At 34.6% G+C, this 16448-nt stretch overlaps 1 protein-coding gene across 26 annotated transcripts in view; it reads right to left on the minus strand.

The window, feature by feature from the left end:
* Nucleotides 1-16448, minus strand: part of SLC38A9 (solute carrier family 38 member 9) — a 138805-nt gene that overhangs the window by 83651 nt on the left and 38706 nt on the right. For 24 of the 26 annotated variants that reach the window (XR_012330685.1, XR_012330684.1, XR_012330686.1 and 21 more), the window contains 5 exons: nt 12342-12474; nt 9024-9145; nt 8826-8889; nt 8111-8204; nt 6327-6497 (listed from right to left, as the gene is read on the minus strand). Coding sequence is in view for 7 of the 26 variants with exons in the window: in XM_033852867.2 (XP_033708758.1) it covers nt 6327-6497; nt 8111-8204; nt 8826-8889; nt 9024-9145; nt 12342-12474 (584 nt within the window). In the remaining 19 variants the exon portion in view is untranslated. Of the gene's footprint in view, nt 1-6326; nt 6498-8110; nt 8205-8825; nt 8890-9023; nt 9146-12341; nt 12603-16448 lie in introns of all 26 variants that reach the window. The other 2 variants (XM_033852869.2, XM_073802124.1) reach the window with 1 other exon arrangement.

Raw genomic sequence — 16448 nt, forward strand, 5'->3', positions numbered from 1 at the left:
GGGGACTTTAACACCTCACTTACACCAATGGACAGATCATCCAGACAGAAAATTAATAAGGAAACACAAGCTTTAAATGACAAAGTAGGCCACATAGATTTAATTGACATTTATAGTACATTCCATCCAAAAACAGCAGATTACACTTTGTTCTCAAGTGCACATGGAACACTCTCCAGAACAGATCACATCTTGGGTCACAGATCAAGCTGCAGTAAATTTAAGAAAATTGAAATCACATCAAGCATCTTTTCCAACCACAACGTTGTGAGATTAGAAATAAATTATAGGGAAAAAAAACGTAAAAAACACAAACAGGACGTCCCTGGTGGTGCAGTGGTTAACAATCTGTCTGGCAATGCAGGAGACACAGGTTCGAGCCCTGGTCTGGGAAGATCCCACATGCCACGGAGCAACTAACCCATGAGCCACAACTACTGAGCCTGCGCTCTAGAGCCCATGAGCCACAACTACTGAGCCTCTGTGCCACAACTACTGAGTCTGCGCTCTAGAGCACGTGCTATGTGACAAGAGAAGCCACCGCAATAGGAAGCCTGTGCACCGCAATGAAGAGTAGTCCCTGCTCTCCGCCACTAGAGAAAGCCTGCACACAGCTATGAAAACCCAATGCTGCCAAAAATAAATAAATTAAATAAATTAAAAAGAAAAAACACAAACACATGGAGGCTAAACAATATGTTACTAAAAAACCAAGAGATCACTAAAGAAACCAAAGAGAAAATCAAAAAATACCTAGAGACAAATGACAATGAAAACACAATGGCCCCAAAACCTATGGGATACAGCAAGAGCAGTTCTAAGAGGGAAGTTTATAGCACTACAATCCTACCTCAAGAAACAACAAAAATCTCAAACAATCTAACCTTACACCTAAAAGAACCAGAGAAAGAAGAACAAACAAAATCCAAAATCAGTAGAAGAAATCATAACGATCAGAGCAGAAATAAATGAAATAGAAACAAAGAAAACAATAGCAAAGATAAATGAAACTAAAAGCTGGTTTTTTGAGAAGATAAACAAAATTGATAAACCTTTAGTCAGACTCATCAAGAAAAAGAGCGAGAGGACTCAAATCAATAAAATTAGAAATGAAAATGGAGAAGTTACAATGTACACCACAGAAATACAAAGCATCCTAAGCATCTACTACAAACAACTCTATGCCAATAAAATGGACAACCTGGAAGAAATGGACAAATTCTTAGAAAAGTATAACCTTCCAAGACTGAACCAGGAAGAAATAGAAATATGAACAGACCAAGCACAAGTAATGAAATTGGAACTGTGATTAAAAATCTTGCAACAAACAAAACTCCAGGACCATATGGCTTCACAGATGAATTCTATCAAACATTTAGAGAAGAGCTAACACCCATCCTTCTCAAACTCTTCCAAAAAATTGCAGAGGAAGGAACACTCCCAAACTCATTCTAGGAGGCCACCATCACTCTGATACCCAAACCAGACAGAGATACTACAAAAAAAGAAAATTACAGACCAATATCACTGATGAATATAGATGCAAAAATCCTCAACAAAATGCTAGCAAACAGAATCCAACAACACATTAAAAGGATCATACACCATGATCAAGTGGGATTTATCCCAGGGATGCAAGGATTCTTGCATTAATATGCAAATTAATCAATGGGATACATCATATTAACAAATTGAAGAATAAAAGCCACATGATCATCTCAATACATGCATAAAAAGCTTTTGACAAAATTCAACACCCATTTATGATAAAAACTCTCCAGAAAGTGGGCACAGAGGGAACCTACCTCAACATAAATAAAGGCCATATATGACAAACCCACAGCAAACATCATTCTCAATGGTGAAAAACTGAAGGCATTTCCTCTAACATCAGGAACAAGACAAGGATGTCCACTCTCGCCACTATTATTCAACATAGTTTTGGATGTCCTAGCCATGATAATCAGAGAAGAAAAAGAAATAAAAGGAATACAAATTGGAAAAGAAGAAGTAAAACTGTCACTGTTTGCAGATGACATGATACTATACATAGAGAATCCTAAAGATGCCACCAGAAAACTACTAGAGCTAATCAATGAATTTGGTAAAGTTGCAGGATACAAAATTAATGCACAGAAATCTCTTGCATTCCTATACACTAATGATGAGAAATCTGAAAGAGAAATTAAGGAAACACTCCCATTTACCACTGCAACAAAAAGAATAAAATACCTAGGAATAAACCTACCTAAGGAGACAAAAGACCTGTATGCAGAAAACTAAAAGACACTGATGAAAGAAATTAAAGATCATACAAACAGATGGAGAGATATACCATGTTCTTGGATTGGAAGAATCAACACTGTGAAAATGACTATACTACCTAAATCAATCTACAGATTCAATGCAATCCCTATCAAACTACCACTGGCATTTTTCACAGAACTAGAACAAAAAATTTCACAATTTGTATGGAAACACAAAAGATCCCGAATAGCCAAAGCAATCTTAAGAACGAAAAATGTAGCTGGAGGAATCAGGTTCCCTGACTTCAGACTATACTACAAAGCTACAGTAATGAAGATAGTATGGTACTGGCAGAAAAACAGAAATACAGATCAATGGAACAGGACAGAAAGCCCAGAGATAAACCCACGCACATATGGTCACCTTATCTTTCATAAAGGAGGCAACAGTATACAATGGAGAAAAGACAGCCTCTTCAATAAGTGGTGCTGGGAAAACTAGACAGCTACATGTAAAAGAATGAAATTAGAACACTCCCTAACACTATACATAAAAATAAACTCAAAATGAATTAAAGACCTAAATGTAAGGCCAGACACTATAACACTCTTAGAAGAAAACATAGGCAGAACACTCTTTGACATATATCACAGCAAGATCCTTTTGACTCACCTCCTAGAGAAATGGAAATGAAAACAAAAATAAACAAATTGGACCTAATGAAACTTCAAAGCTTTTGCACAGCAAAGGAAACCATAAACAAGATGAAGAGACAACCCTCAGAATGGGAGAAAATATTTGCAAATGAAGCAAGTGACAAAGGATTAATCTCCAAAATTTACAAGCAGCTCATGCAGTTCAATATCAAAAAAACAAACAACCCAATCCAAAAATGGGCAGAAGACCTAAATAGACATTTCTCCAAAGAAGATATGCAGATTGTCAACAAACACATGAAAGCATGCTCAATATCACTAATCATTAGAGACCTACAAATCAAAACTACAGTGAGATATTACCTCACACCAGTCAGAATGGCCATCATCAAAAAATCTACAAACAATAAATGCTGGAGAGGGGGTGGAGAAAGGGGAACCTTCTTGCACTGTTGGTGGGAATGTAAATTGATACAGCCACTATGGAGAACAGTATGGAGGTTCCTTAAAAAACTAAAAATAGAACTACCATACAACCCAGAATCCCACTACTGGGTATATACCCTGAGAAAACCATAATTCAAAAAGAGTCATGTACCACAATGTTCACTGCAGGTCTATTTACAATGGCCAAGATATGGAAGCAACCTAAGTGTCCATCGACAGATGAATGGATAAAGAAGATGTGAAAAAAAAAAAAAAGATGTGGCACATATATTCAATGGAGTATTACTCAGCCATAAAAAGAAACGAAATTGAGTATTTTGTAGTGAGGTGGATGGATCTAGAGTCTGTTATATGAGTGAAGTAATTCAGAAAGAGAAAAACAAATACCGTATGCTAACACATATACATGGAATCTAAAAAGAAAAAAAAAGTTATGTAGAACCTAGGGGCAGGACAGGAATAAAGACGCAGGTGTAGAGAGTGGACTTGAGGACATAGGGAGGGGGAAGGGTAAGCTGGGACGAAGTGAGAGACTGGCATGGACTTATATATACTACGAAATGTAAAATAGACAGTGGGAAGCAGACACATAGCTCAGGGAGATCAGCTCAGTGCTTTGTGACCACCTAGAGGGGTGGGATAGAGAGGGTGGGAGGGAGATGCAAGAGGGAGGAGATATGGGGATATATGTATATGTATAGCTGATTCACTTTTTTATACAGCAGGAACTAACACACCATTGTAAAGCAATCATACTCCAATAAAAGTGTTAAAAAAAAAGACCCAATGCAGCCATAAATAAACAAACAAACAAACAAATAATTTTGTTTTACGAAGGAAAGAAAACAGGTGAGGGGAACATGAAGGTTCTTTATGTTGTTCCATTTAATTTGTACATGTTTGAAATTTTCTATAATAAAAAGTATGTGTATTTGAATATTAAACTAAAACTGCTTTACTAAAGAAAAAAAATTTTAGGGTCCTAAGAATAAAATAAGTCTAAAAATAAGATATGTAAGACCTTTATCAATAAAAATTTAAAAGATATTTAAAAAGACCTAAATAAATGGAGAACTATTCCATGCCATGATCATGGACAGTAAGACTCAGTATCCTAATGATATTATTCTCTCCACATTTATATATCCAAAGCAATGCCAATCAAATTCTAAAGTCAGTACCCTAATGACATCAATTATGGTAGTGGTTGATACATTAAGGTACACTGATAAATTCAATACAATTTCAATACAATTTCAATCAAATTCTGATTGGAATTTTTTGTGGAATTTGACAAGTTGATTCTAAAATGTATGTGGAAGAGTTGTGGGCCATAATGAAAAAGGCTGAGTAATTTGAAAGTAAAAGAAAAACTTCTGAACCGGAGAGCCACCACAGACCAAGTGAAGATAAGTCACTAACTGGAAGATATTTGCATACATTAATGAATAAATATTAGTATCAAAACTTTACAAAGAGTTCCTATAAATAAATAAGAAAAAGACCAACAATCCAAAAGAAAAATGGGCAAAGGATATAACAAGCTATATAATGTCCAATTAAGAGAAGATGTCTAGGATCATTCCTTATGAGGAGAAATGCAAATTAAACCATATCCCAACTGGCAAAATTTAAGTCTGATAATATCAAGTGTGGATGAGGATGTGGAACAAGGGGAAGTTTCCTAAACTGTTGGCAGGAATATAACTGGTATAAGAATGATAAAGAACAATCCCGTAATTTCTAGTGAAGTTGAAAATGTGAATATTCTAAGTTCCAGCAATTTGTCTTATAGGTACATAGTTTGAAGAAACTCTCCCACATATACACAAGGAGACAAACAATGATGTTTAACAAAATCTTGTTTGTAACAGGAAAGTACATAACTGAAAACAAATTAAATAGCAAGAGAATGGATAAAGAAGTCACGGTACATTCATATTATGGAATAAAGCAGTTAAATTGAACTAGAACAATGTATTATTGAAGATGATTACAGAAAAAAGCAAGTTGCAGTAGCATTTATACAGATTAAAAACATGCAAAATAATATGGTATGTTGCTTATATATTTATATAGTAAGATAACAAAAACATGTAGGTACCATTATTTTTACCAAAATTAGGGAAGAAGGAAAATGCAATTGAGAAGGAGTACACCTGGGGCTACATTTATAGGTCTGTAGGAGTAGAGAACTAATGTAAATATGGCAAAATGTTAAGACATGAAAACTCATTTAGTGGGTACAATGGTATTTCTATTACCCTCTGCATTTCCTTGGTAGTTTGAAACATTTCATAATTTCTCATACAATAAAAATGATTGTTAATAAAAAAACTTAATTAAAATGCTAATTTTATGGTTTAAAATAAAAATAGAATTTATCTCCCTCACTCACCTGCCTCTCAAAAGTTCTTAGGAAAACTAGCTGTTGTAGTTAGTTATGTTAGAACTTATTTTGAAATTTGGTTTTCATGTAAATCTAGATTTTAAATATATAGGGCTTATTTAATAATATATTTCCCATATAAATTCCACTATTCTATTGTTTCCTAATTTTAGATTCTAATATTTTGAAAATACATGACTGAAATTTGTTTCTTCAAGACTCTACACATTGAATTCTTTAGCAACAAACACCAAGGAACTTCATAAGTTTTTCTGTTACACTAAAATTTTGTGGTAAAAATTGAGCAATGCTTAAAACATCTGTTAGAACTTAGAAATATTTTATGTTAATTAGAGAATTTGAAGGAATATTATTTATTCAAAAATTAATTTTTGGAAATTAACATACACATTGTATTTGAGATCATAACCATAGAAAACAAACTGAATCAAGTATATCTTCTAGAATTACAAATATTACTTTTTACTTTATTAATCCCAAGGCCAGAATTTAAGGTTGAAATGAAAACATTATAGTAGTTATTGTATCTGAAAGTAACTTTGTTAAATATGGATATGGATACTTACTAAAAATAAACTTTCCAGTATTAAAAAGAAAATTAGACATAAGCACCCAATACACTATCATTGCTCCAATAAGAGACACCAAGGAGCAAAGGAGACTTGACCACTGCCCAAAGGAGCCAAAATAATATCTGCAGACATCTGGATATTCCCAGGTAGTGGTATCCACTGATGCTAGATAAAATATAAAAGGGAAAGAATAAAATTAGATGTTAATCATATATTCCATATTCATAATTTGTGTTCTCCAAATTAAATCAAAACATTTAGCAAAAGATTATGGGTATTCCACCACCAGGCATTAGATCATATTATGAAATAATAGTAATTAAAACATTATATACAGCAGAAATTAACACAACATTGTAAATCAACTATACTTCAATTAAAAAAACAAAACAAAAAATTATAGAACAAATACATAAAAAGAAATGTAGGTGAATGAAATAGTACAGGTAATCTGAAAAGATTATAGTATCATAAAATTTTATAATTAATAAAACCAAGTGATAAACCAAGGCTAGAAAAAATCATCAATAAGGGACAGAAGACATTATCCAATATTTGGCATACTTAATAATAACATTTCTTGAGTCATACTTCACACCACATGCCAATTTAAATTTCAGATAATGAGGGAAGTGGGGAAGGGCAATAGAGTAGTAGAGGAATAAGAGGTACAAACTATATATTATGTATAAAGTAAGCTAATAGGATATATTGTGTAATATGACGAATATGGCCAATATTTTATAATAACTAAATGGAATATAAATTTTAAAAATTGTGAATCACTATACTGTACACCTGTAACTTATATAAAATTGTACATCAACTATACTTCAATTAAAAAAAATTTGAGACAATTGAGTTAATTTAAAAATTAAATAACAGAAAATTTAGATGACAATGTAAAAATAGCACCTGAAAGGTTATCCTTTTCTATCAACTGAAGAAATAGAAATTACAGTGGAAAAGATAGGCAGATATAAACAAACTAATACGATACAAAAGCCATTCAAATATTGAATAGGAAAGAAATTAACAAAAAATAGCAGGTAAAGGGCTAACTGCTACCTCATATAAAGAATTTAGCATATCTATAAGAGCACCAAGGGACTTGTGGATAAATGGGAAAGGGATATGACTAAATAATACAATTAAGAGAAAATATACCACTGCTTAGTAGAGACAGAATAAAACTGGAGGCAAAGCCTGGTCTGTTGATTCGCACTTGCTAAGATTCAATGAAATAATGTATGTCTATTTAGGTCCTAAACTAAAACAACCTAAAAAGGTATTTCCCTGATCTAAATTATAGAAATGACTGGAGGTAACGCATTGGTACAACTTTGAGAATTCATTACAAAGGACACATTGCTCACATTTTCATACTTAACAATTTCTACTTTTAGGAGATTCCAACATTTAGATCTTTTGGTAGGGATAGGTCAAAACAAGTCACCATAAACTGATAAGAATCATAGAATTCTCGATTTAGTTCTAGCAAAGACCTTATTTTTAAAATACAACTTTTTAAATGATTCTTATGAGGAAATTAGCACCAAAGTAAATGCACTCTGCAAAGAACAAGACTCTCAGAATTTCAAAGGCAGCCACTAAATTCATTAACATATCAGTTCAGTCAAATGCTATGAATTAGAGAAATAAATCTTTAGGCAGAAAATAGTTAACACATTTGTGAAATGTACACATTAGTGATCTACCTCAGCATAAATTCTTAATACCCATATCACTCATCTGTTTTTACAGTGGCAAGTTCTTACATATGATAGTTCGTGATTTCACCACTCTGTAGCAGCAATAAAGTGTTAAAAGGCCCATCAGCATGATGACACACATTCCAGTAGTAAACCCAGCCTGTTTATAAAAATACAGAACAACATATATCATCATTTTAGAATAAATTCGTATATAACCATATTGTTACCCTAAACAATTATGATTAAAAACCAGACAACTAATGTAAAATTAAATATAATCATCTAGGGACCTCCTTGGTGGTGCAGTGGTTAAAAATCTGCCTGCCAATGCAGGGGACACGGGTTCCATCCCTGGTCCAGGAAGATCCCACATGCTGCAGAGCAACTAAACCCATGCGCCACAGCTACTGAGCCCGCACTGTAGAGCCCATAAGCCACAACTACTGAGCTCACGTGCCACAACTACTGAAGCCCACGTGCTGCCACTACTGAAGTCTGCACGCCTAGAGCCCATGCTCCACAAGAGAAGCCACCGCAAATGAGAAGCCCGCGCACCGCAGCGAAGAGTAGCCTCCACTCGCTGCAAGTAAAGAAAGCCTGCGTGCAGCAACGAAGACCCAACTCAGCCAAAAAATAAATAAATAAAATTAAAGTAAATAAATATAATCATCTATTTTCTTTAATAAATTTTATGTAGATTTATTAAAACCTCTATTGTAAAACTTAAAATACAAAGAGAAAAAAATTCTGGTAAAAAGTGTGCTGAAAATTATATTACCTGTTTTATGCCCCAAGGAATACTTAGTATAGATGTTCCCATCATGGTATTCCAAATCATAAAACTGAAAGCAGAGTAACAGCAGTAAAAATATGACGTTTGACTCTTCAAACATTTTAATTAAGACAAAAAATTAAAATAATCAATAACTTTTGTTTACAAAAAGTTTGTTATGCTCCAAAAAGTAGTTTTACTCACATGGTTACTAAACTGGTGTTTTTACCATATCCTTCGGTGCAACTTTGAAGTTTATAAGCAGAACCTAATGGACTATACACATAGCACTCTTCTGGAGCTGGAACTACATGATCTGGCGCAACCTGGTTAAAAAAAAAAAAGTACAGAAATGTTAGAACCAGTAAATGTGCAACAGAGGATATTTTCTATACAACAGAGTACCTGACTCTAGACACATTTCCAAATATCATGAACAATTAAATAGTGTGTATATCTGATTAATATAAAAATTATTTTTCAAATAGAGTAGAAGATCTAAAGGAGCAAGAGTTTAAATACTATAAACAATAAACTGTTCATCTCAAATGAGAATGAATTCCTAGAGTATGCAATTGTCAAAATATTCTTCTCTTCATTTTCATGAGACAGGAGGAAGAAGAGCCAGCAAAGACCTAGATTAAGTAATTCTAGATGGAGGAGACTTGGGTCTGAAGTGAGGGAAATTTTAAGAATGAAGTGGTCACCAAACTCCTATGTGAAGGTGGTTTTAGCAAAGAGGCAGGTAGGGAACTCAAACTATAAAGAATTGAGGAGTCAATAGAAGGGAAAGAAAGGAATAATAAATATGGACTATTCTTCTAAATGCTTTGGTACCAGAAGAAAAAGGTGAGCTAAAGTGGCTTAAGGAAAAGGCAAAGCAAGGGTTCTTAAAGACAGAAGATGTAAGCAAAAGGGAAGGAGCCAATAGAGAGGTTGAAGACGTACACAGAAAGAACAATTGAATAGATATATATTTTTATACACATAGCTCCCACCTTACCCTGACACATTTCTTTCTAATTCTACCTCCCTATTTTGGAGGGGAAAAAAATATGGTTTCCTGATGGAATTCTGACCATCTCCCTGAGAATTGTCCTTTGAGAATATGTAGTCCTTACACATAATATTAAAGACGTAGGAGCTGACTGGTATAAATCAACAATCTTTTATATCAGTACTTACTATGTAAATCTACAACTCTGTGCTAGGTTTAGTATTCAAGTAAAAATAATATACAACCCCTAACTTCAAGAAGTTTAAATACCAGTTGGAACACATGTGAAACAATTAGAAAACGCTATAAGAATAAAAATTAAGTGTTCAACTCGAACACAGGAATGACAATAATAATGATAACAACAACAATGGGGACTAGAATAGTTGGGAAACACCTCAAGAAAGTGGAGCATTAGGACTCAGCAGGTAGACAGGATACGAACTGGTGCAAAAAGAAAAAATATCAAATCCTTCTCTCTTTATGCATATGATTGGTGGTGTCTTGCGGGCAAAGAATGTCTTGAATGCCATGCCTGGTGTGGCTTTGGAAACAACTATTTCCTATAGATACAAAAGCATATATGGAAATAGGTCTGCTGCCTTCTCTTTACCCTCAGTCCTCTTGGGTCTGAGTTCTGCTGTCTTCTACTATGGAGTAAAAAGAAAAAAGGGGCAGGACCATGTCTGTATCAGGCAGCAGATAAACCATGATATCTAGCAGAGCAAGTTCAGAAAAAGTGAAAATCAAAAGTTATCAGGGATAGGATTAGAAGCTACAGGATAAGAAATTATTAGGAGAGACAGAAAAATTGGAAGATTGGATCCCACACTCTCATCAGTGGTCTAGGACAGTGCTTTTCAAACTTGAATGTTCTTGTGATTCACACAGAGAATTTGTTAAAATACAGATTTTGATTCAGTAGATCTGGAGCAAGGACTGAGATTCTGCCCTTTTAACAAGCTCTCAGTGATGCTGATATTGCTGGCCTGTGCAGGTCACACTTTTATTAGCAAGCATCTAGGAGATGTCAGCAGCCAAATAATTTACTACCCTTCCCCAATTTAGAGTAAAAATATTAACGTAAGTGGGGAAATTTTCAGAAATAAAAAGGTGTAACTGTGTAAAGACCTGACACCTGTGGTTTCATATTACTCTTCCCTAAAAGGTCTTTTAGGAAAAATAACTTTGGGATTCTCAGAAAATGAGCATGGATGTATACACACAATCATTAAAAATGGTCATATTATTAATTTTAGATCACTGTTTATATACTGTGATTAACTAGACTCATCTCACTGTCAGTTAACAAAAGGGATTCAACTTGGTGTACAATGCTGACTTAATTTCCAGGCAAACAACATACACTCAGACCTAGACTGGCCCAGTTGGTATCTCTGAAGTTTGCTTCCATAAGTACAGTCTCTAGGAGGTCTGAACTAGACCCAGAGATATTGGATTACTTCTACTCCCCAGAAGGCTTAGATAATTCTGACATGGAACTAAGACTTTATCACAACTATTGATGTAAAGACCTAGGGGAAGAAAAAGTGAAAAAATTGGGGAAAAAAATTATCCCACCCAGAATATTTTGGAAGTCCCTACTATGATGACACAGAAGGAGATCTTAATAATTCACAAGGCTTAAAATGAGATATCTGTGTTCAAGTGACTAGCCCAGTCCTTGCCCCTCAGTAAACATTTAGAGTGTTGAATTCTCTTCTCCCTTTTTATTATTACCTATAAAAAAATCATTATTTTTTTCTCAGAATGCTTCATTTTTCTTTCAACTTCCAAATTTCTGAATATCGTTAATTCTTATAAGAAATGAAATTACTTACATATTTTTGATTCTAAGATAATAACACAGATTTTGTAAGATCAAGAGTCAACAAACCATAGCCCATGGGCCAAATCTAGCCTTCAACCTTAACAGCCCCTTTGGTAAGGGGCTGTTTAAATGATTATAAAACAAAAGTAGAGAAGAATATGCAACAGCAGGTGGCCCACAAAGCTTCAAATGTTTAGTACCTGCTCTTTGACCCTGCTTTTTGATCTATAAAAGGACATTACCACATAGGAAAAAAATATATGTATGTATATATTTCAGTTTCTCACTCCTGTAGAAAATTTCTATAAACATTTTTCCCTTGTAGCTTCAAACTTAAAAATTGAATAGACTAACCAGAACTTGTTATTATTTATGTTATTAATCAATGACCTAAACTACTTCAACAGTTTATCCTCCTCAAAGCTTTTAGGATTATGGATTAGCAGAATTTTAATCCAACAAATCTCTAGGCTGTTGTCAACATAGAGAGATTGTTTCAAATCTCTCTATGCCAGGCTAGTAAGAATGAACTAGCCTGAGATGTAAGACGTATTAATTAATATCTTTGACTTTCCATGATGCTGTCCTTGGAATATGGCCAGCAAAAAGTTCAACTACTGGGAGCTGCCGTGGCTTATGTTGTTCAGTTCATTTCAACTTAAGCTTAGACAATTAGCAATGCTTTGCCCCTTACCAGTGCCTTGTCTGCAGGAGCAGTGAGCCGGCTGTAGTAATGAATCCTCTTGTTCATTGCAGAGGCATGGTCACTAACCCTCTGAATGACATCATTCACACTGACGATGTTTGTGGGCTCTATATAGAAAGGCCTAGAGAAGGGAATATACACTTGACAAAGAACGTTCAGGCAGAAATTCTGGAAGTCAGCCATTGAAGAAAATAACTTCTTGTCCTCCATTAGAAATGGGATGTACCAAGGCAAGGCATTCACTTCTCACTTTTGGTGGGAAAAGAAAATGTCACAAGAGAAGTATTATCCAATCCACAGAATAAAGCTTTTGTTTCATAATGCTATTACTTTAAACACACTTTTTTAAACTTAAGGAATTTTGCAATAGAGGAGACATAACGGAAAGACTTTCAATCAGTTATTAAAAAGAAATATAGCAGCTGGCAGTTTTCAACAATGAAACTCAGACAGACACGGCTTTGAATGTTCTCTCAAAAAGCATCTGGCACTGAATCAGAGAAATTACAGACAAAAATGTTCCTCTAGTTAAGAGTCTCTACTCCTTCTTTACGGGCCAAAGTTACTTCTTATGATAAATACAATTCCTATTTGTTGGTTCATGTACTAAGGATTAGTGATCTCAACCATCTCCCTTATGAAACTTATCCAAAATACTATCAAATAGAACATCAAGATACTAGAGATATTTTGTCTCATTCTACTTTTCTTAGATTTCAGTAACATACCATTATGTTACTATTTATACGTATGCTTTCTCCTCATAACTATGTCCCAATCAACTGCAGATTATGGTTTTCAATCATCATTTTCAGTCATTAACCCATTCAGTTCCTTATTGAAACTCCCTCCATTTGCTTTCTTTCCATTAGTAAACTACCCAAAATGGAAAGATCTGGCACAAGCTCATGAAATGACTGCATTCCTCAGATCCCCTGAAGTCACAAATGACACTGTCTCCCAAATTGTATATAATTTGCTATTTCAGATTATACACAGATCCAAATAAGAAAGGGGAAAAAAGCCAGGAGGTTTATCACTGGTTCCACATAAGTCTTCTACATTTACAGTTCTGAAATAAGCTTAAAAGTTATTAAAGTATGGTAACCATTTTTGGAGACACTGTTAATCTAATCTTGTGGGAAGCACTTGAAAAACCAAGTCACTAGAATTTTAGTTTATGCTATTTTTCCAAATAACTCTGTGATATTAGAGAAATTAAATTTAGCCTAGTCTCTCTAGTTAGCATATAGAATCTTTGAATTTTTCTTTTATTATTTACTCTCCATCACAGCATCTAAATTTGGTGGGTACTTTCTAGTTCAATCCAACAAATATCTAAGAGCACTTACTAGAGCAAGTATGTGGATACAGAGATCAACATGACATACTACCTATAGTAAGCATATAACTGCTAAATGAATTCATTGGTATCAATAAATCTCAAGGGGATACAATGAAAACGAAAGGGTTGGAGGCCAAATAAACTATCCCTACTTATAAATTTGGTAGGCTGAGATAACTATCTCGCCTTCCAAAGCATTAATGTGTTCTAAATAATTTACGTCTCTACTGTGATACTCAGTAGTACTAAAAAGCAATGTAAAAATATTTATGTCTGGGAGACAGTGTGGGGTCACACTCTACAGGGCATTCTCTTCTTGTTTTATAAGTATGATATCCGACAAAATTAAAGCTACAGCTTTAATGCCAACATAAAGCAGAGATTTAAGCTAATCAAGGATTACTAGTAGAGACTAACAAGTATGATATTGATAGAAAGAGTTGTAGATGTTCTACTTGTAGCTTATTATCTGAAAATTCAATGGTATTAATATCAAGCACTAAGTTGGCTTGAAGGCCTGTTGAAAAGCAGTCCAGGAAGAGCTACATTTCTTGGCTCCTGGCCTCTTACAGAAGTGTTAACTGTACCAGTTTAGTTGGCTTGGGTACTCAGAGAGCAGAATGACTCTGAAAGTTTTTCTTTTCCAACAGTTTTCATCAAGATGCTGAGTGCCTGTTCAAACAAATATTTTGGAATCTTTTCAATGCAGATTCTTTTAAAAAATATACAACCCAGCATATTTTAACTGAATTATTAGAAACATATGCTTAAAGCTTCATCTGAGAAAGTAAAAAATATAAATTATATTTCTAAATTGAACTTTAGTTGGATCTGAAAACACTTTTAAAATTAAAACTATACAGAGGACAATATTCAGAATAAAACATTTTTTGAAACTTGGGCTTTTTCTTTTGAACACAGTTTCACATGAGTGCTCCCTATCAATGTTACTTCCCATTTGAAATGTAGCTCAACTGTGCCACACTGAAAATAAATCATAATATTTTATGTAGAGGTTATATTTGTCTCACCTTAAAAATATTTATGGTCATGCTACAGAAAAAAAGTGCTTTTAACGTTCGGCAAAATTTAAAAAAATATTTTAAAATGTGACTCAAAACCCTTTATTTTCATTTAATACACTTATAAACAAAGAAACCTTATTTCTACCTAACACCTTTTCTAGGTTCCACTCCTTAAATTCCTTAGAAGTTTTTGGCTTTTAAATCTGTCTCCACCCTTCTACTGACGAGTTACGCTTCTCTGAAGTTTAATAACAATTCCATGACTCTTAAAAAGGTTCATACTCAATATGAAGACCCTTCATTTAAAACTATTCCTTTAGGGCTTCCCTGGTGGGGCAGTGGTTAAGAATCCGCCTGCCAATGCAGGGGACACGGGTTTGAGTCCTGGTCCGGGAAGATCCCACATGCGGCAGGGCAACTAAGCCCATGTGCCACAACTACTGAGCTGGTGCTCTAGAGCCCTCGAGCCACAACTGCTGAGCCCATGTGCCACAACTACTGAAGTCCACACACCTAGAGCCCGTGCTCCACAACAAGAGAAACCATGTTAATGAGAGGCCTGCCCACTGCAACAAAGAGTAGCCCCCGCTTGCCGCAACTAAAAAGAAAGCCTGCACACAGCAACAAAGACCCAACGTAGCCAAAAATAAATAAATTAATAAATTAAAAAAGAAACAAACTATTGCTTTATTCACATCTCTATGGAAGCTGCAACTCTCAAACACCTGCCAGATTGGAGTAGTTTGCTAGAAAATGAAAAGGGAATCAAGTATTCAAAACATCTTATACAAATAAACATTCAAAATAATGAACCCACTGTACTTGTATCTACCTGCTTGGTAGAACACTATGTCTGCCAGGCAGCTTTTCAATAAAGAAGACCGAAAAGAAGTTAATCAAGCCATTGTACCCAGATATTTATTGCTACAAAAAAAATATTGGTAACTTCTGGCTTGCCGACATGTTTCTTGCTTCCTCTGATGCCTAAATAACACCCTCTTTCACAAAAACCCTGCTCTACACTCCAACTTCACTGTCTCCAAAGGCTAAGCCTGTATAAGCTCTTCTCTTTCTATTATGGCTAATTAATTTATTGGTTCTCTAGTTTATTAAATATTGTTTAAGTGCCAACCAAGTATTCAGCACTGTGCTAAATGTTAAATGATGAATAGGACATAGAACCTCAAGGATCATAATCTACTGGAGGAGATACATAAGTAAGCAATTCCAATCCAGAAAGAAAAATAGAAAAAGAGAGAAAGTGCTTATGAGCAATAATGGGAGTAAGAAGATTGTGTGATGCTGGGTATATGTACAGTACATAGAAGGGGAAACTAAACCACGTCTGGCAGACCACTGAGGAAGCTATTGTTGAGGTGAATTCTAAAAGATATAAAGGAGTTAATCAGGGATGGGGAACAGGAGGAAAGAAATAGTGCTTCAAAGAATGGAAAAGCATGTAGAAAGAACCCAGAAAATGAGCACAATATATTTTTTATAACTATAAGTAGTGAGAAGAGAAGTAGTAAGAGATGAGGTAAACCTGGGTTAGTACATGGAGGACTTCACATGCCAACAAAGACATAATCCTAAAGGGAAGAACTCTGTCTCCTTTGCTGATTCCTTCTCAAACCCCCAACCCTTAAATGTCAGAGTAACCCAGAGTTTAATCCAGACATTTTCTCTTCTCTGTCTACACTCAATCTCTTGGTGGATTTATCTAGT

Source organism: Tursiops truncatus, chromosome 3 (assembly GCF_011762595.2).
Source record: "Tursiops truncatus isolate mTurTru1 chromosome 3, mTurTru1.mat.Y, whole genome shotgun sequence".
Classification (NCBI taxonomy): Eukaryota; Metazoa; Chordata; class Mammalia; order Artiodactyla; family Delphinidae; genus Tursiops; species Tursiops truncatus.